We start from the raw sequence: 21,082 nt of genomic DNA, 5'->3' as shown, positions 1-21,082 counted from the left end.
AGATGCCAAGAATTTGTTCAGGATCACACAGTCAACAGATATAGTGCTTATACTATTTTTTTTTTTTTCCTGTCCTCCCTCTACCACCCATCTACTCGTCTCTGTTTATTAGCCCATCTGTTAATATTATTTCCATGGGACATGTGGATGTATTGATTTAGGCTTGTATCAATACATCTATTATATTTTTAGACCATGTGATACCAGATGCTAGTATGGGTATCAAACTTCCTAAATAAGGCTGGACATGGTGCCTCATACCTGTAATCCCAGTACCTTGGGAGGCCGAGGTGAGAAGACTGGCCTAGGAGTTTGAGACCAGCCTGAGCAACAGAGAAAGACCTTGTTTCTACTAAAAATAAAAAAAATTAGCCGGCAGAGATGGTGCATGCCTGTAGTCACAGCTACTCTAGGAGGCTGAGGTGGGAGGATTGCTTGAGCCCAGGAGTTTGAGGCTGCAGTGAGCTGTGATTGTGCCATTGCACTCCAGCCTGTGTGCCACAGCAAGACCCTGTCTCCCAAAAAAAAAATTTATAAATATGTATTTCACCCTAAAATTTCAGTGCATCAGACTATAAAATATTGGTGTTTAACATAAACTGTTGTCTTAAAACCTTGGTGTGTGATAGAAAATAACCCTGGACCCTTATTTTCTTGAGTGATGTTTAAGACTAGGCTGACCAGTCTTAAAGCATGTTGTAGTTAATTCTTTAAGAACAAGGAACCATGGAACCAGGTACAGCTTATGTACCTCTCTGAGGTTCCCCTGTCTTCAGAAATGCTATTATGTGTCCTTCATCCCGATAGATTAGGACCTAGCAATGTGTCCTATTATAGAATAATTACTATTTGAATCACTTTATATAATAGGAAGCATTTTTTTAGAATGGCTTCTCGATTAATAATGGCCTATTCGTTTTTTTGTTTTGTTTTGTTTTGTTTTTGAGATTGAGTCTTGCTCTGTCGTCGCCCAGGCTGGAGTGCCGTGGCACAATCTTGGCTCACTGCAACCTCCGCCTCCCGGGTTCAAGCGATTCTCCAGCCTCAGCCTCCCGAGTAGCTGGAATTACAGGCACGTGCCACCACACCTGGGTAATTTTTGTGTATTTTTAGCAGAGATGGGGTTTCACCATGTCGGCCAGGCAGGTCTTGAACTCCTGACTTCAGGTGATCCGCCTGCCTCAGCCTCCCAAAGTGTTGGGATTACAGGTGTGAGCCCCACGCCTGGCATATTTGTGTATTTATATGTGGCCAACCTATTGTGTGAGAGGGCAGACAGGAATAGTGACAGATTGTTTTGTTTTCATTCCTTACTAAGGAAAATTTCAAACATACGCCAATGTATTAAGAACAGTATAATGAACTCTCTCATGTGCCCATGACCCACTTCAACAGTCGTCAAGTTAACAATTTTTTGTCATCTCCACATTCCCCACCCCAGCTTCCCCAGACTATTCTGAAACAAATTTCAGGTATGACGTCATATTTAATTCATGAATATTATGGAGTTATTCAGTCAGCATACTTTATAGCTATTTGTGAGGAATAAATAGGGAAAGAAGAAAAACTGGAAGGGGGAATCATTAGGACCCAGTTGCACAGACATTTGCAACTAAGGGAGTGGAGATGCAGACGATCTCCTTGGGACTGGGAGCAGCTGTGTTTAGGATTGACACTGGGGGAACAGGCAGAGGGAAGCACGGTCTTGGCATTGGCAGTTTTCACATTGTTAGCTTCTGTCTGTCTGTTGCCAGCTTCATTCTCATTCTTTCTATCCTTGTCTGTCCTGTTTTGACTCTTCATTGTCATTTTAGTGGGTTTCCAGGAGGCAGCAGTGATAAACTTCATGCATTTAGCATGCTGTGTTTTCCTGGAGGTCCCACTGACTTTAATTTCAGTAACAGTGGTTTTCATTTGCCAACTCTGTCTGGTGTTTCCCCACCATGCAGGTAAGATAGGCTCTAAAACTATTGAAATCTGGGGTTTAAATTTTCATAGGGCACTTATTTATCCTTGCTCATATATGGGAAATTTTTTTTTTTTTTTTTTTTTTGAGACGGAGTCTCGCGCTGTGTCACCCAGGCTGGAGTGCAGTGGCGCGATCTCGGCTCACTGCAAGCTCCGCCTCCCAGGTTCAGGCCATTCTCCTGCCTCAGCCTCCGAGTAGCTGGGACTACAGGCGCCCGCCACCACGCCCGGCTAGTTTTTTGTATTTTTTAGTAGAGACGGGGTTTCACCATGTTAGCCAGGATGGTCTCGATCTCCTGACCTCGTGATCCGCCCACCTCGGCCTCCCAAAGTGCTGGGATTACAGGCTTGAGCCACCGCGCCCGGCCGGGAAATTTTTCTCTTTGTGCCAATAGGCAGAGTTTTTGGTCTCATTTTTCTAGAGTTTTTAGCTCTGTGAGAGAACCTGCTTTATATAGGGGTTTCAATTCAAAATTTCTGCCTCACATGGACTCAAGTTTTATCGCCTGTCCCTTGTAATTCTTACTGTGTCTTAACGTATCTCGGGGTTACTGTACATTTAGTATCTGCCATCTGCTCAAATGCTCTAAGCTTTCTCTATGATTCTGATATTGGGAGTTCAGAAATTCACTTAAGCATATTTTTTCCCCTGCTTTTAATTTATCCAACATCTCTAGGTGATTAAGAGGGTTTCAGTGTTGTTCATTTTCCTGCCACACATACATCTGTCACCTCTGTATGCTTATTCTGTGATTATGTGCCTCTTGAGGAAGAAAAAGATGCATAGAATCATTTAAACTGTAATTTTCTAAAGTACTTGTGTTGTGAAACAGGTAGAAAATACTATAAGATGGAGGATACGCCGGGATGAAGAAGGAAATGAAATTAAAGAAAGCAATGCTCGGATAGTCAAGTGGTCAGATGGAAGGTGAGCACAAAATGCCTAAAGGGTATTGACATACCCAGAATGGGTCAGAGGGATCAAGTTTTGAAATACTTTTTATTTTTAAATTTATTATTATTAGTTTTAGAAATGGGGTCTCTGTTGCCCATGTTGGAGTGCAGTGACATGATAATAGCTCAGTGGAGCCTCAAACTCCTAGTCCTAAGTGATCCTTCCACTTCCCAAGTAGCTGGGACTGCCTGGTGTGCACCACCCTGCATGGATTATGGGAAAAAATAAAAAAAGCCTGGGCACGGTGGCTCACACCTGTAATCCCAGCACTTTGGGAGGCCAAGGCAGGTGGATCACGAGGTCAGGGGTTCAAGACCAGCCTGGTCAAGATGGTGAAACCCCGTCTCTACTAAAAATTAGCTGGGTGTGGTGGCAGATGCCTGTAATCCCAGGTACTCTCAGGAGGCTGAGGCAGAGAATTCCTTGAACCCAGGAGGCGGAGGTTGCAGTGAGCTGAGATCGCACCACTGCATTCCAGCCTGGGCAATAGAGCAAGATGCCGTCTCACAAAAAAAAACCAACAAAAAACACTTTGTAGACACAGTTCTCCATATGTTGCTTAGGCTGGTCTTGAACTCCTGGGCTCAAGCGATCCTCCACCTCCCAAAGTGCTGGGATTACAGGCGTCAACCACCATGCCCGGCCACAAATTGACATTTTAGAAAAATTGCCCTTCACTGGGACTGTAGTAGAGCCTGGTAAATGTCCCAGCATGTGTTACTTCTTTGTAGTCAGTCAGTTTTTCTCATTATGACTTCTTATTTTCTTTCCTTCTGAATTCTATTTAAAGAGAGAGAGCAGCAGTTGAATCACATTTTGTTTTGTTTTGTTTTTTTCCTTGAGATGGAGTCTTGTCTTATCGCCCAGGCTGGAGTGCAGTGGCACGATCTTGGCTTACTGCAACTCCACTTCCTGGGTTCAAGCAGTTCTCCTGCCTCAGCCTCCTGAGAGCTGGGACTACAGGTGTGCGCCACCACACCCAGCTGATTTTTGTATTTTTAGTAGAGACAGGGTTTCATCATGTTGGCCAGCCTGGTCTCAAACTCCTGACCTCGTGATCCCACCCGCCTCAGTCTCTCAAAGTGCTGGGATTACATGTTTGGGCCACCGTGCCCAGCCTGAATCACCTTTAAGTGAAGTAAGATGGTAGAGTGAAAGCTTTATGACTTTAGTATATGAAATGTTTCTTCTTTCCAGCATGTCCCTGCATTTAGGCAATGAAGTGTTTGATGTGTACAAAGCCCCACTGCAGGGCGACCACAATCATCTTTTTATAAGACAAGGTACTGGTCTACAGGGACAAGCAGTCTTTAAAACGAAACTCACCTTCAGGTAACTGTTACTATTATTATGTTTTTTTTTTAATGGTAAAAGCAGTGAAACATAGATGTTTCTGTAATGCCTGCCACCTGATTGATGGAACCCCACGGTGTGATTCAGCAAGAACCAAGATCTTGTGCATAGTTCTGATGGTTCAAAGGTTATTTTGTCAAATACACTGAAAGTTGCTATTTCTTAGGGAACCAGGTCATGCTAACCAGACTTACAAGAGAATGTCAATGTATTTAATTCCAGTGACTATTATAACTACCTTGGGTAATGCTTATCTTTAGAGGGGGCACAATAATGTTGGTTATGATTTAGCTTTTTGAAATTGTAAAGGTCAACATACAGGCTTTGGAATCAGTTAGGCTCATATTTGAATTCCGTTTCCACTTGTGTGACCTTGTGCCACTTTCTCAATCTCTTTTTGCCTCAGTTTCCTAAATCTATAAAATAAGATAGTTATATTAACAATATTAACATATTAATACTAATTAAAAGTAATGGCAAAAGCCGTAATTACTTTTGCACCAACCTGTAGTATCTAATTCATGTTGCTTGAGCTTATCCATTTATTGCTTCTAGAAGGCGATCATGCCATACAGTCTTTTTTACAACCTTCTGTTTTCATTTGTGGAAAAAGAATGTCTCAGTGAGCCACAGAATGAAGAAAATCACAATCTTCCACCTGGTATATTCAGTCGAGTGTCCCTGCCTGTTTGTTCAGGTGACTAGGAAATGGTCACTGGGCTCTTCTGTGACGTGGGTATCACTGGCTCACAAATGTATCTGGTAAACAGTGAGATGCTCTTTGTTTATTTCCTGGCAGACCTCACTCTACGGACAGTGCCACACATAGAAAGATGACTCTGTCACTTGCAGATAGGTGTTCAAAGACACAGAAGATTAGAATCTTGCCAATGGCTGGTCGTGATCCTGAATGCCAACGCACAGAAATGATTAAGGTATGTTTGCTAAGCCTTATCCTGGGATTCTTTGTTAATTAGGAAAGTATTTCCCAAAATGCTTGTTCTTCATCTCTTCTTGGCCCACCTTTTCCTCTTCCAACCGACATGAATAGGGAGCTGGATTCATTTCCTCAGCATTCGCCAAACAATGCGTGATGCGGCGATGACAATAAAACAGACACATGGCTCAAGTTCTCTCTTCACCAGGCCCTGAGAGTTCAGCAACAAACCAGTGATTGAAATATCTGAATTTTCATGTATAAGTCCAAAGATCATTAAGTCTTCTATGTGTGGTTTAGAATCCATGTCAGAAGTCAGTGGAGATACTAGAGAGTAGTGTAAAATAGAGAAGAGACCAGGAGTTTGAATGAGAGAGTGCCTAAAGGAGACTCTGGTAAAGAATAAGACGAGCTTATGAGTTTTTAAGGTCAGTTTGTAACATTCTACCTGGTATATTTTCAAATGTGACCCAGCTGTTAATTAGGCACAAGTTTATTTGGGGCGTTGTACCTAATCGATAGAGCATGCGCTCATATTGGCCATTGGCCTTTCCTGCAGCACTGTGTTTGAGAAGCCAGATGCAATGGTAGAGGCTCATCATTTCTCCTCTCCATCTCCTCTAATCCCTACTAGATTTTGGCCTTTGCCCAACCTGCCTTTGTGATTATATTGTTTAGTGAAGCAGGGCATGGTGAGGCTAAGACAGTCCAGTTGCCTCAGGGCCTTTCTTACTAATCTTATGGTCAGGCTCTGCTGCAGGTTTGGCTCTGAGCCCTTACTTTTTCCTCCATCCTATATTTGTTCATCGAGGCAGATTAAATCAGATCTCATAGCAGTACCTAACCCAGTGGTATATAGGGGCATTTGCTTTGGAGCTGGGCTTGTTCCATTTCCCCACCTTTTCTGTACAGGCTAAGGGAGTTGGAGGAACCTGCAGATTCCAGCCTCAGCATTACTGGAGGAGCTCTTGAACCACTTTAAGCATCCCCCTACACCCTCCTCCATGTCCCCAGCTCCTGTGAAAATGTAGACAAGGAGTCAGCTAGTTTGTTCTCAGTCCCTGTACTACTGACAGTGATTTTTACTCTAACCTCCGTACAGCCACATATTACAAAAACAATCTGTTTCATAGAATTCCTAGCAATAGATGTGGAGTTGTGTATGATAATACAGAGCAATTGGATGAGGAAGACCTTCAAAGAAATCCCAGAATATCCCTGAAACCTACTCGAACACCACTCCTACCCCCAACCTGGTTTAACATCAAGATGCAGAATGCCAGGCAGTGCAAAAGAAACGAAAGCTCTACCTTGTGGCTTTAGGACGCTCCCCAGCCTGTCATCAGGAGCCGTGAGGAGCTGTCTGGGTTGAGGGGCTGAGGGGCTGGGACCAGAATATCTGGAACTATGGGCGTTTGGTAGAGCTGGGGCAGATCAGGTGTCTGTGGTTCAGGGATGAACAGGAACAGCCACTGCTACTCCAGGGAGTCAGTTTAGGTGTCTGCTGGGCATGGATGGGGTTTCTCAGGCGGGTCGCTTCTCTCTGGGTTAAGTGGCAGCACAGGACACCAGCACGGCTCCCAAGGACACACCTGTGCCAATGCCAGTTGGGCTGGTTAGTGTCAGGGCTCCCTTCTGCTGCTTTACCCTTGTGTTGCCTTCGCTCCTCCTGCAAACCAAACCAGAGGGTCCATGTGGAGGCACAGAGGTGTGATGGGGAACACACATGGGACAGCTGTTATCTTGACCAGACATTACATGCTGTTTGTGATAAAAGTGGGTTCAAGTGGGCACAAAAGTAGCTCCTTTTTAGGTTAAAGAGGTTATTTGCTTCTTTACAGAAAGAAGAAGAACGTTTGAGGGCTTCCATACGTAGGGAATCTCAGCAGCGCCGAATGAGAGAGAAACAGCACCAGCGGGGGCTGAGTGCCAGTTACCTGGAACCTGATCGATACGATGAGGAGGAGGAAGGCGAGGAGTCCATCAGCTTGGCTGCCATTAAAAACCGATATAAAGGGGGCATTCGAGGTGAGTCATGTGTGGAAATTACATTTCATCATTTCAGGATTCTGGACTTCATCCTAGCATTGGATGTAATCTGACTGCCAAGTCAATGGACCTTTTTTTTTTTTTTGAGACAGAGTCTTGCTCTGTCATTCAAGCTGTAGTACAGTGGTGTGATCTCGGCTCACTGCATCCTCTGCCTCCCGGGTTCAAGTGATTCTCCTGCCTCAGCCTCCCGAGTAGCTGGGATTACAGGTGTGCACCACCACACCCGGCTAATTTTTGTATTTTCAGTAGAGACGGGGTTTCACTATTGACCAGGCTGGTCTCAAACTCCTGACCTCAAATGATCTGTCCGCTTTGGCCTCCCAAAGTGCTAGGATTACAGGCATGAGCCACTGTGCCTGGCCAGGACATTTTTAAAGAACCGGTTGTCATGAGTGATCTTAGTTCATTCAGATGGGCTTGAAAGGTAGGAACTGCTGTTGTTCCCACTTTGGGTTTTATCCCTTGAGCTTCTGCTTTCTGACTTGAGAATCTGTCAATTATATTGGAACTTCTGTAAACTTTTTTTTATTACCTAATTGGGAATCAAGAAATTAAAGTATTCCGAAATTATGTGATATTTTCTTTCATTCTTCTTCTACATTTCTCTTAGAAGCATATTTCCTCCTTTCGCAAGTATCAGTGATTTCTGATGGTTACCGTTTTTTCCACACATACTGAATTTTAGGCAGATGCTCAACACTTGACATGCATCCTATTTGATCCTCATAACAACATTATGATCTAGTTGCTCTTATTTCCTTGTTCTTATTGCAGAAACTGAGACTTTGAGAGGTTGAATAACTTGCCCAAAGGCACGTAGTTGCTAAGTGGTCAGTTCTTAAACCAAGGTCATCTGACTTCTGAGACATCTGTCCCACCTGGTTCTTACCCAGGGGTTCCCCCAAGCCAGTAGCAAGAAGACATGCTGAAAAGCAAACGAAGAAGACCTGGCTGGCCTCGACCCTGCCCACTCTCATCTCAGTCCTGCCACTTTTTAGTTGTGTAACTTCTGAAGAGTTACATAGTCTCCCTTAACTTCTGTTGCCTCATCATGACAAACACAACCTATTAATAATGGTAGTTAGAACATAAGGTTGTTTTGAGGATTACATGATATAATATATTTAAAGTACTTAGCCTAGAGCCCGGCATTTAACAAGTAAATTTTTAAAACACCCAAATTTATTTTTCTCTGACTCTCCTGTGAAACTCATTTCTCCTTTTCTTGTAGTGACTGCATTTGGTCTGGTGACCTGTTACATATTACCTATCTATTATTTTTTTGGGGGCCACAGTACAGAGACCCTTTCTTTTTTGTCAATGCTGATTTCCCATAGAAAAAGATTCAATTGTGTGGAAATAAACCACACAAAAATTAAATAAAAATTTTAAAAATCTGAGGATGCTTTAAGGGAGAGAGGTATGTAACATTCAGGTCACCAGAGATTAAAAATCTAGCACATGAGTCTAGTAGTGCTCAGATCCATACAGTAATCAGATAGACAAGGAGCGGGGACAAAGGGAAGGCTTTGGGTTTTGAGGGGAGGGGCTTGGTCTAAAGTCCTTGGCTCTTATTCCACCCAGAGGTCCACCTGGGCTTGGGCAGTGGAGCAGATGGGCGCCCCTCTGCATCTCTCTTTGAAAAGTCCACCTGGCAACAAATGGTCTTTACAGGACCAGGAAAACACTTTCTTGCTTTACCTTCAAAGCTCATTTTGGAATTAACTGTTACTGGTGGAAGAATGTCTCAGGCTTTAATAGTTGACTTCGGAAGAGTAGGGTATCTGCTTCTTTAGAAACCTTGCACACAAGCCTTTTTGATCTTTAAAGGTGGTCAGGTTTTTGTATTTTGAGAGGGTAAGTCTGCTTTATTTCAACATATCTAAAATTTATATTTATCTTTAAATCAAAAACTTTAAAATTATTTGGTTCCTCTGGGAGGAAATATATAGAGGGAACTAAAGATATTTATGAGAAGAAACCATTTAAGAATGAATAGTTCACTGTCTTCGAAAGTCACTCACAGCTGGGCACAGTGGCTCATGCCTATAATCCCAGCACTGTAGGAGGCTGAAGGAGGAGGATTGCTTGATTCTAAGAGTTCAAGACCAGCCTGTGCAACATAGCAAGACTTCATCTCCACTAAAAGGAAAAAAATACTAGCTGGGCATGGGTAGGTAGTGCACACCTGTGGTCCCACCTACTTGGGAGGCTGAGGCAGGAAGATCACCTGAGCCCAGGAGGTCAAGGCTGCAGTGAGCCATGATTATGCCACTTCTCTCCAGCCTGGGCCTCAAAGCAAGACCCTGTCTCAGGAAAAAAAAAAAAAAAAAGGTCACTCACAATCTATACTTTTGCTTTCAGAGGAACGAGCCAGAATCTATTCATCAGACAGTGATGAGGGGTCAGAAGAAGATAAGGCTCAAAGATTACTCAAAGCAAAGAAGCTTACCAGTGATGAGGTAAGACCAAATTTATTCAATTCTAGGGGTTTATCCTGTACTCAGGAGCCAACTGCTTTGAATGAAGAGCTTACAGATCAGGCAGGCACAAATTAGTTGTCTACACACTTCACTGAAATCCAGCGAGATAAATGCAGTAACAAGACAGAGTGCTCCAGAGGAGGGTCTGATACCAGTATTTAGAGAGGTCTTAGAAGGCTGCATGGAGGATGAGACTTCTTGCTGGGTGTTGAAGAGTGATCAGAAGCTTGCTGGGCGAACTGTCCTATATCTGGTAGGTCACTCTGGATAGATGGAAAGGCCTGGAAGAAAAGGTGCAGGTCCCTGACATACCAAGGCTCATCCAAGAGAGAGTGATAGATCATTCAGTGTGGTAGACCAGAGGGTGTATCTCCTTTTTGTAAAAATTCTCAGTATTTTTTTTTATTAGGAAAATAATTCATTCTTGGTTAGAGGTGGTGGCTTATGCCTGTAATCCCAGTATTTTGGGAGGCCTAGGCAGGCAGATCGCTTGAGCTCAGGAGTTTGAGACTAGACTGGGCAACATAGGGAGACCCCATCTCTCCAAAAAAGTACAAAAATTAGCTGGGGGTAGTGGTGTGTGCCTGTAGTCTCAGCTACCAGAGTCTTGAGGTGGGAGGATTGTTGGGGTGGGAGGATTGTTGGGGTGGGAGGACTGTTGGGGTGGGAGGACTGTTGGGGTGGGAGGATTCTTGAGGCTGCAGTGGGACATGATTGCACCACTGTGCTCCAGCTTGGGCAACAGAATGGGACCCTGTCTCCAAAAAAAAAAAAAAAAAAAAAAAAAAGAATTCATTCATGTGTTGGGAAAACATATTTTCTTTTTATTTAGATGAAATAGTATTTGGCCGGGCATGGTGGTTCACGGCTGTAATCCCAGCACTTTGAGAGGCCGAGGCAGGCGGATCACTTGAGGTTGGGAGTTCCAGACTAGCCTGACCAACATGGAGAAACCTCGTCTCCACTAAAAATACAAATTAGCAGGACATGGTGGCGCATGCCTGTAATCCCAGCTACTCACAGCCTCAGGAGACTGAGGCAGGAGAATCGCCTGAACCCGGGAGGCAGAGGTTGCGGTGAGCTGAGATCGTGCCATTGCACTCCAGCCTGGGCAACAGGAGTGAAACTCCATCTCAAAAAAAAAAAAAAAAAAAAAGAAAGAAAGTATTTGAAATTGTATTGAGTAATAAATTGAAATAAGTTTTCATTTATTATTGACAAAATAAATTATTTTAAACAGTATTCTTTTCATATTATAAGAGAATAGGCCCTGAGAATTTTTCTTTTTCTTTTTTTTTTAAGCCTTGCTCTGTTGCCCAGGCTGGAGCGCAGTGGCATGACCTCGGCTCACTGCAAGCTCTGCCTCCCAGGTTCATGCCATTCTGCCTCAGCCTCCCGAGTAGCTGGGACTACAGGTGCCCGCCACCACGCCTGGCTAATTTTTTATATTTTTAGTAGAGATGGGGTTTCACCGTGTTAGTCAGGATGGTCTCGATCTCCTGATCTCGTGATCTGCCCGCCTCGGCCTCTCAAAGTGTTGGGATTATAGGCGTGAGCCACCACGCCCAGCCTCTTTCTTTTTCTTAATACCCCAGCAAGTATTTCACACCCCACTGGGTGATGCAGAGATACTGAGAAATTTAAAGTCTTTATTATACCAGTGAAATACTATATATGGTAGAGCAGATGGTGAAAAGTGGTCAGGAGACAAATTCTGCAGGAAAGGGATATAGAGAATGTTCTGGGGGGTCTTGGGAGTTGGGATATTGTACTTTTAGAAATACTGTTCAGGGAAGCTCTCACTGGAATGGTGATCTTTGAGTAAGCATCTGAAGGTAGTGACAGTGAACTGTTCAGCTCTCTGGAGAGTGGTGCATGCAGAATTAGGAAGTGCAAAGGCCCTGAGGTAGGAACCTGCCTGGCATGTGTGAAGAAAGCACAGAGGCTGAAGCTAGAGCCTTGTGAGGGAGAGGGCAGAAATATGATGGGGCCAGATCACCTACGGCCTCACACCATTTGTAAGGCCTTTTTTTTTTTTTTTGTATTTTTTGTAGAGACAGGGTTTCAGCATGTTGCCCAGGCTGGTCCTGAATTCCTGGACTCAAGCAATGTGCTTGCCTCAGCTTCCCAAAGTGCCGGGATTACGGGCATAAGCCACCATGACAGACTGATTTTTTTTTTTTTTGGTTTTTTATTCTGAGTGGTTTTCGTTGGAGGTTTTCAGCAGAGGAGAGAAGATACGATTTAACTTTTAGTAGGATCACTGACTGCTTTGTTGAGAGTATGTTGATTGTGCCTGTGAAATAATGGCCTTACCTGTTTCCCAGGTATCTATAGATCAAGGTAGCATAGCAGAGCTAAGAGAGTAGAGGCTTTGGAGTCTTAAAAGACTACCTAGGTTTGAATCCTGCTTCTACTACTGAAATCTTTTATCTTAAATATCTGGCTTTTCTGAACCTCATTTTTCTCTAAGCGTTGCTGTAAAATTAAAATTTTATATCATGTGTATAAATTAAAGTTTACACATAGTATATATAAAAGTATATAAATACATATTTATATTATGAAGATACCATTACTATTTCAAAGTGTGATGAAATTGGAATTTTTAAAAGGCACATGGAAACAGATTGTTGACCATTTCAGTTTGTTCTCTGACAAGTACGCCTAAACTCTCTTAAGATAAGGACTTCCCTTAAGTATCATTCAGGAGTAAATCAGTAATGTACCAGACAGCATGATTATTAGCAATTAAAAATTATAACTAATTTTTTAAAAATTCGTATTTCTATCCTTTACCCTAACTGGTACCTTTGTAAAGCTATGTAGCTGAAATTCCTATTTTCTTCGTTGGTATCTTTATCTGAAATATATTTTATCCTCTTGAAACATTTTCAGTGGTTATGCAATTTTAGAGCAATTTTCTTTCAGGAGATTTTTGGCTTCCATTATTATTATTGAAAAATGAGCTTTCTAATGGTGATTTCTTTTGGCACTTTGAATATGCCATCCTCTGCCTTCTGCCCTCCATTGTTCTGATGAGAAGCCAGCTCTTTATCGTCTTGAGATTCCCTTGTATGTGACCAATCATTTTTCTCTAGCTGTTTTCAGGAATTTTTTTGTCTTTCAGCGTTTTTACTGTGATGTATCTGCATGTGGTTCTCTTTGCATTTATTCTACTTGCAATTTGTTGAGCTTCTTGGATGTGTAGGTTAATGTTTTTCAACAAATCTGGGAAGTTTTCAGTCACTGTTTCATTTAATATTTTTTCTGCTGTTTTCCCTCCTCTCCTGCTGTTCCCATTAGGTATATGTTGGTGTGTTTAGTGGTGTCTCGCATTTCTCTGGGACTCTATTCATTTTTCTTCATTCTCTTTTCTCCGTTCTTCAGACTGCATAATCTCTTCGTTCCATCATTAAGTCTGCTGATCCTAGTTCAAATCTACTATTGTGCCCCTCTGGTCACATTTCATTTCAGTTACCCTTTCAGTGTAAGAATTACCATTTGATCCTTTTTTTTTTTTTTTAAATCATTTCTGTCACTTTATTGATATTCTCTCTTGATAATACATTATTACCAGGCCTTTCTTTCTTTTCTTTTTTTTTTGAGACAGGGTCTCACTCTGCTGCCCAGGCTGGATTGCAGTGGCGCAATCTTGGCTCACTGCAACCTCCACCTCCCAGGTTTAAGTGATTCTCCTGCCTCAGCCTCCCAAGTAGCTGGGATTACAGGTGTGTGCCACCACACCTGGCTAATTTTTGTACTTTTAGTAGAGACAGGGTTTCACCGTGTTGGCCAGGCTGGTCTCGAACTCCTGACCTTGTGATTCACCTGCCTTGGCCTCCCAAAGTGCTGGGATTAAAGGCGTGAGCCACCGTACCCAGCCTATTTTTAAATTTATTTAATTTAATTAATTTATTTATTTTTGAGACAGATTTTCACACTGTCACCCAGGCCGGAGTGCAGTGGCGCGATCTTGGCTTACTTCAACCTCCGCCTCCTGGGTTCAAGCGATTCTCCTGCCTCAGCCTCCCGAGCAGCTGGGATTACAGGTGCCCGCCACCACGTCCGGCTAATTTTTTTGTATTTTTAGTAGACATGGGGTTTCACTATGTTGGCCAGGCTGGTCTCGACCTCCTGACCTCGTGATCTGCCTGCCTTGGTCTCCTAAAGTGCTGGGATTACAGGTGTGAGCCACCGCGCCCAGCCTATTTTTTATACACAGAGGGTCTCACTTTGTTGCCCAAGCTGGTCTCAAACTTCTGAACTCAAGGGATCCTCCGACCTCAACCACCCAAAGTGCTGGGATTACAGGCATGAGCCACTGTGCTCGGCACTAGACAAAATTTGTTGGTGTTTTTTTTTTTTTTTTTTTTTTTTGAGACCAAGTCTCATTCTCTTGCCCAGGCTGGATTGCAGTGGTGCCATCTTGGCTCACTGCAGCCTTCACCTCCTGGGTTCAAGCAATTCTCCTGCCTCAGCCTTCCTAGTAGTTGGGATTATAGGCACCCGCCACCATGCCCAGCTAATTTTTGTATTTTTAGTAGAGACGGAGTTTTGCCATGTTGGTCAGGCTGGTCTCAAACTCCTGACATCAGACGATCCACCTGCCTTGGCCTCCCAAAGTGCTGGGATTACAGGTGTGAGCCACTGCGCCTGGCCAAAATTTGTTTCATTGTTCTGCAACATACTTGTTTTAAATTAGATGAGGCAACATCTTAATGATACATTTATAGTGCTGAACTGTTGGCAAACGTGAGTCCTCATCTAAGCAGATGCTATCTTTTTCTTGGCAAATAGAAACTGTGAATGAAAATTGAGAAGTATCATGGGACTTCTGTCTATTCCTAGTATTCTCAGAAGTGAGTTTTTTTTTTTTTTTTTTTTTTAAGTGATCCATCAGATAGCCTTCTTCTAGGCTGGGCAGTTGCAAACCTATACTGCCTGACTTAAAAATGCCTCTTGGGAATGGCCACCTAGCTATTACAGGAACCACCCTCTACCTCCCTTATCCAAATACTCTCTTTCAGGTCTTCCTGCACTCTTCCCTTTCCTGCCCTGACAACAAAGATTTTACTTCTTCCTGGACCTCTCAACCCCTGCCACTGCCTCTTCATGTTACCCTAGTGTGAGTCCTGGTCATGCGTTACAATGGAAGAAGGAATGGGAGCATTCCTGTTCTAAGTCCCTCTCTGTTCTTTGCACACTAGAGCCCACCCAAACATCGGGAGCCTGGGTATGCCTCTGATATTAAGGGGAGTTTTCAGACCCCAGGTCCATAGCCCAGAGAACACCATTATCATCATAGCATGCCTTGAAATGGAGGTGAGGGCCAGTCTATAGTAGAGTGAACTGCATCGATTTTGGTGCTACCCTTTCCCACTTGTATGGCCTTGGGCCAGTCATCTCGTATTTCTGAGTCTATCTCCTCATCTGATCAATGGAGTTTATGCTCCCTGTCTTGTAAAAATGTTGTATTACAGTATTAATAAACAACAGATTTGAAAGTAACACAATATGTAGTAGCTGAACAAGAAATACTATTTTCCCTTTTCCAACAGAGTCTAAGTTACCAAAAAGAAGAAAAATGTAAAGGAGAGCTTTTTATTCTCCCTCATTTTTTTAAGTAGTTAAAACTTTACAAAACCTCAATTACCTCAAAGATCTAGATAAACAGGTAGGGGGAGAAACCGTGTGCTGGTACTCTGTTCTCCAGGAGTCTGGGAAAAGGGAAAGGCCCGAACTGAAAGAAACATGGAGACAGTGGAAGGGAGAGGTATCAAGGCCAACCCTCGGCTTCTTAGACAAAAGAGGTACCTGCTGTGAAGGATTAGTTAGAACATGGTGCCAGGCAGCCTTCTCTCTGTGTCTCTTTCTCCAGCTCTCCCTCTTGAGACTCCATTTCCCCTCTGACAACCCTGCCTTATCTTCATAACTGTGGACTGTTTCTGTACCTACAGGGACCTGCATTCGTGACTGTATTAGCAAGTTTTCTTTTAGACTTAATAAACATATTTTTGTCATTTACTGCATTTATATATGACACTGGGATCCATTCCAGTTATGTTCAGTAAGGCAGCATCCCACATCCTGAAGGCTTCTGTCACCTTTCTAAGTCCTGGGAGTCTGAGAAACTATACACCTTTGCTCTGTGTGATGGCTGACTGGCTGGCTGGCTTATTTATTTATTTATTTGTTTGTTTGTTTGAGATGGAGTCTTGCTCTGTTGCCCAGGCTGGAGTGCAGCACCGCGATCTCGGCTCACTGCATACTCTGCCTCCTGGGTTCAAGTAATTCTCCTGCCTCAGCCTCCAAATCCACGCCCAGCTAATTTTTGTATTTTTTAGTAGAGACAGGGTTTCACCATGTTGGCCAGGCTGGTCTCTAACTTCTGACCTCAAGTAATCTGCCTTCTGCAGCCTCTCAAAGTGCTAGGATTATAGGCACGAGCGACACGTGACCTTATTATTTATTAAAATTTTTTTTGTAACAATTATTATTTTTTTTTTTGGTGAAGACAGATGTCTTACCATGTTGCCCTGGTTGGTCTCACTCAAACTCCTGGCCTCAAGTGATTCTCCTGCTTTGGCCTCCCAAAGCCCTGGGATTACAGGCATGAGCCACTGCGCCCATTCCCTTTGTTGTGTTTTTCTGTGCTCATGTCTAGCTGCCAGAGAAGTCAGTCCTTGGCAGGCTTTTTTTTTTTTTTTTTTTAATGAGACGAAGTCCTGCTCCGTCTCACAGGCTAGAGTGCAGCAGCGTGGTCTCAGCTCACTGCAACTTCCGCCTCCTGGGTTCAAGCAATTCCCCTGCCTTAGCCTCCCAAGTAGCTGGGATTACAGGTGCCTGCTACCATGCCCGGCTAATTTTTTTGTAGTTTTAGTAGAGATGGGGTTTCACCATGTTGGCCAGGCTGGTCTTGAACTCCTGAGCTCGTAGTCCGTCTGCCTTGGCCTCCCAAAGTGCTGGGATTACAGGCATGAGCCACCACACCCAGACTTTTTTTTTTTTTTGAGACGGAGTCTCGCTCTGTTGCCCAGGCTGGAGAGCAGTGGCATGATTTCTTCCCACTGCAACCTCCACCTCCCGGGTTCAAGTGATTCTCCTGCCTCAGCCTCCTGAGTAGCTGGGACTACAGGCATGCACCACATCTGGCTAATTTTTTGTATTTTTCATGCAGACGGGGTTTCACCATCTTGGTCAGGCTGCTTTCAAACTCCTGACCTTGTGATCTGCTGGTCTCAGCCTCCCAAAGTGCTGGGATTACAGGCATGAGCCATCACGCCCAGCCAGTCCTTGGCAGGCTTTCCAAAGCAGAACTTCACAGCTTCTCACTCCAGAGGATGGATTAGGACTGGTGCCAGTGAGACTTCTTTGGGAGAGACCTGGCCATCTCCTGGCTGCTGCTGTCCAGGGACCTTTAGGACAGGCTGGACCATCTTTTAGAATTACCATGCTAGTTCTTTTAGTGATTCAAATTTCATCTCCTTAAAGGATTTTAGAGCTGAAAAGACAAACACACCAAGGCTCATTTTTGGAAGGTTACCAAAAAATAGTGATTGCATGTAAAATGTTTAAGATAAGATTTTTCCTTTGAAAATTAAAAGACAAGTAGTGTGATTGAATGTGCTCTTTGCCTGTGGGGCTGGGAGAGAAGTATTTGGGTTTGCTCTAGCCTGTAGAGTAGACAGGAGGGGCTCTTGTTCCTTCTTGGGGGCAGGATCTATCTTTCAGTGTTGCTGTTTAGGTAATTTCCCTGCTGCCAGCTGGGAAGTAAATGGAGGAGGAGGACTTCTCTAAATCCCTTACTGTGGATTCATAACTTCCCCCCTTTGAATTCTCCTATGGCCTTTCAGGTCTGTGGGAATGTATTTGGGATAACAAGGCAGAAAACAAGTGTGAGATGCTATCTTGTCTGTCAGAGGGCCAGCCATGAGAACCATCAGAAAAAAGTGGGCATACCAGGTTGCATTCTACATCTAGCAGCCTGTGGTCACAGCAGCAAGATGTCTGGCTTTCCCTAACTTCAACCTTCAAACCGTTTGTTCATCCCATTTAATTTTTAATTTTTATTTATTTTTGAGACAGAGTCTTGCTTGCTCTGTTGCCCAGGCTGGAATATATTGGCACGATCTCAGCTTACTGCAGCCTTTATCTCCTGAGTTCAAGCGATTCTCCTGCTTCATTCTCTTAAGTAGCTGGGATTACAGGCGCGTGCCACCACACCTGGCTAATTTTTGTATTTTTAGTAGAAATGGAGTTTTGCCATGTTGGCCAGGCTGGTTTCAAACTCCTGGCCTCAGGTGATCCACCCCCTTTGGCCTTCCAAAGTGCTAGGATTACAGGCATGAGCCATCGTGCCCGGCCCATCCCACTTAGTGTCAGTTTATTTTAATCAGTATTTGACACTTAGATACTGACATGTTCAAATTCTATCTGTAAAAAATGTTTTTTAGATAACTTCCTAAATTATTTGTTTCTGTTAGAACATTTGTACAGAATGATTTTAAACAGAGGAAACTTGTGTATAGATGCCCTTTAATGTCATGAAATATTTTCTTAAAAACCTTTATGATGTGAGTTTTTAATGCATTGAAACAATTTGTTCCAAAAAAACCCAAATCAACAGTCTTTAAAATACTGAATTTTAGATAATGAAAAGAAGTGAAATGCTGAGGAGGCAGAGAAAAAAAGCTTGAGAAATTACCTGATCATGGTAAAAATATCCCGACAGGACCAGTGATTAGACAGGCAGAACTTTTGGGAGAGCCCCGCCCCTTCTGTGGCAAATCCTGTCTCCAGTTTCCTGCACATCCTGCTCTGTGTTCAAAGGTTTCCCTGTGAGAGATTAGCTCACAGTTGCTGACACCTCACAATCTCCCTCACAATCTGCAGGAACAGTTACTTTGAGTTGTCAGAGGGTCATTCAGCTCATAGCTACTTTTGATAAACCATCCTAAAAATGTTCTTTATTGACTTGTAGATTTGTAAAAATTGTATCTGTTTAGGAGGGTGAACCTTCTGGAAAGAGAAAAGCAGAAGATGATGATAAAGCAAATAAAAAGCATAAGAAGTACGTGATCAGTGATGAAGAAGAAGAAGAAGATGATTGAAGTATGAAATATGAAAACATTTTATATATTTTATTGTACAGTTATAAATATGTAAACATGAGTTATTTTGATTGAAATGAATCGATTTGCTTTTGTGTAATTTTAATTGTAATAAAACAATTTAAAAGCAAGTCTCTGTTCAAGAAATCTACTTTTCCGGCCAGGTGTGGTGGCTCATGCCTGTAATCCCAGCACTTTGGAAGGCCGAGGCGGGTGGATCACAAGGTCATGGTGGCATGCGCCTGTAGTCCCAGCTACTCGGGAGGCTGAGGCAGGGGAATCGCTCGAACCCGGGAGGCAGAGGTTGCAGTTAGCCGAGATCGTGCCACTGCACTCCAGCCTGACGATAGAGCAACACTATCTCAAAAAAAGAAAAGAAAAGAAAAAAAAAGAATCTACTTTTCCCAAAGCAAACTGATTTTGTTAATGCTTTACACAAAGTCTTAGGTCTCAGTGAATTCCTGCTGCTCTCTCAACCCCCTTACCTCTCATTCCCCACAAAGAAGCCTTCTGGCCAGGCTGAGATTCTCACAATTCTGGAGACTTGGAGTCTAAAATCAAGCTGTGGGAGGGCCATGCTGCCTCTGAAGATTCTTGGCAGGGATCCTTCCTTGCCTCTCAGTTTCTGGTAGTTCCTGGCAATCTGTGGCTTTTGACAGTATGACTTCCGTCTCTGCCTCTGTCTTCACATGACCTTCCTCGTGTCTCTGTTCCGGGTCTCAGTATCTCCAGATCTCCCTCTGTTCATAAGGACATCATTCATTGGATTTAGGGCCAACTCTAATCTGGTGTGATATCATCTTAACGAATTACATGTGCAAAATTCTCTATTTCCAAATAAGGTCACATACTGAAGTTGTGGGTAGACATGGATTCAGTGGGGTGTGGGGGGTGGGTCACTATTCAATCCACAATGATAACCATGATAAATATTGTTGTAATGTAATTTTTAAAATTGTATTCAAAATTAATGTCAAAAAAATCCATGATGAACAAAATGTCAAAATTTTAAATGAAGACGGGATCTGGGCTGGGCGCGGTGGCTATCCTGTAATCCTAGCACTTTGGGATGCCGAGGTAGGCATCACTTGAGGTCAGGACATCGAGACCATCCTGGCTAACACGGTGAAACCCCGTCTCTACTAAAAATACAAAATTAGCCAGGTATGGTGGCACATGGCTGTAATCCTAGCTACTCGGGAGGCTGATGCAGGAGAATTGTTTGAACCCAGGAGGCAGAGGTTGCAGTGAGCCGAGATCCTGCCAGTGCACTCCAGCCTGGGTGACAAGAGTGAGACTCTGTCTTAAAAAACAAAAATTACAAAGGGAGGGGAATTTGATTCCTCTTGATTGGAAGAATGGCAAAGAATCTGCAGGTATGTTTGAAATCCACCACACACATATTTGCCTTCTCTGTGGAGCTCTTCTACATACACTAATCTTGTCCTTACTGATAGCCTCTACTTTGACTCATCTTTCTTCCTGGTGCTATTAGTCCAAACTGAGAGTGGCAGTTGTGGGAGGCTTACCCTGAAGCCTGGTTATAGATAAAGAAAAGTGACATCAAGAGAGGGGAGGCCTAAGTCATCATCATGTCACTTTCCTAACTCAGAAATCTTCAGTGCCAGCGATTTCCTGGCTTATCAAATGGAAACCCCTCTACCTGGTTTTTAAGAGCCTTCATTCTGACTCCACTCCTTCCAAGGCAACACAATTTTGTGTGTTTGTTTTAAACATGTTACCAGTAGACACCTGTGTCAGTTGTTAAGCTCTTGTCTCTTCTCCAAACCTACTCTTCTGTACCTGGCACGGAGGTGCTGGGGCCAGGAGTCCACAGACCAGAGTTGAGCTTCGCCAGCTGCCCCCTGTTAGGGGGCGCCAAAGGAAGACTGGAAGCCTGGAGAACTAAGAAGGGATTGCTCCTTCCTGTTTGCTTATGGAACTTTCTGGGGGCTTCCTGTTGACTTGCATTTTCTGAGAGGACCCACCAACACTTCTTCACCTGAGCAGAGGCAGAGCCTTTCTGCAGCTGCAGAGTCCAGTTTGCAGTTTTGCCAGCACTTGCAGAGCCAGCTTCATTTTCCCCCCTGAGAGACATCAGGACCAGCTGGGCAGCAGCTTTTCCTCAGGTATGAGTTAAGCTCCAGGGGGCCCTTTATGTAAGTGTTTTAAGTTTTTATAATCCCCCCTTTTCCCTATCAGCCCCACAGGTGGAAGCTGT

The 21,082-nt window shown here is 43.5% G+C and overlaps 2 protein-coding genes across 4 annotated transcripts in view; one reads left to right on the top strand and one right to left on the bottom strand.

Moving 5' to 3' along the window:
• Window positions 1-4,953, bottom strand: part of MAPK6 (mitogen-activated protein kinase 6) — a 114,022-nt gene extending 109,069 nt beyond the window's left edge. Inside the window, exon 1 of the mRNA XM_025389919.1 lies at window positions 4,782-4,953. The gene's annotated coding sequence lies outside the window, so the exon portion shown is untranslated. The remainder of the gene's footprint in view (window positions 1-4,781) is intronic.
• The window catches only part of LEO1 (LEO1 homolog, Paf1/RNA polymerase II complex component), a 39,288-nt gene extending 20,296 nt beyond the window's left edge, over window positions 1-18,992 (top strand). The window contains exons 7-13 of one of the 3 annotated variants that reach the window (XM_025389923.1): window positions 2,802-2,896; window positions 4,121-4,255; window positions 5,076-5,211; window positions 7,055-7,241; window positions 9,630-9,727; window positions 15,465-15,561; window positions 18,757-18,992. In XM_025389923.1, the coding sequence (XP_025245708.1) occupies window positions 2,802-2,896; window positions 4,121-4,255; window positions 5,076-5,211; window positions 7,055-7,241; window positions 9,630-9,727; window positions 15,465-15,561; window positions 18,757-18,764 (756 nt within the window). In that variant the 3' untranslated portion in view covers window positions 18,765-18,992. The remainder of the gene's footprint in view (window positions 1-2,801; window positions 2,897-4,120; window positions 4,256-5,075; window positions 5,212-7,054; window positions 7,242-9,629; window positions 9,728-15,464; window positions 15,562-18,756) is intronic. The other 2 variants (XM_025389922.1, XM_025389925.1) reach the window with 2 other exon arrangements.
• Window positions 18,993-21,082: the final 2,090 nt, after the last annotated feature.

This window comes from Theropithecus gelada, chromosome 7a (assembly GCF_003255815.1).
Source record: "Theropithecus gelada isolate Dixy chromosome 7a, Tgel_1.0, whole genome shotgun sequence".
NCBI classification, from domain to species: Eukaryota; Metazoa; Chordata; class Mammalia; order Primates; family Cercopithecidae; genus Theropithecus; species Theropithecus gelada.
Note: the sequence above shows the minus strand (reverse complement) of the source record. Positions and strands in the feature narration are given on the sequence as shown.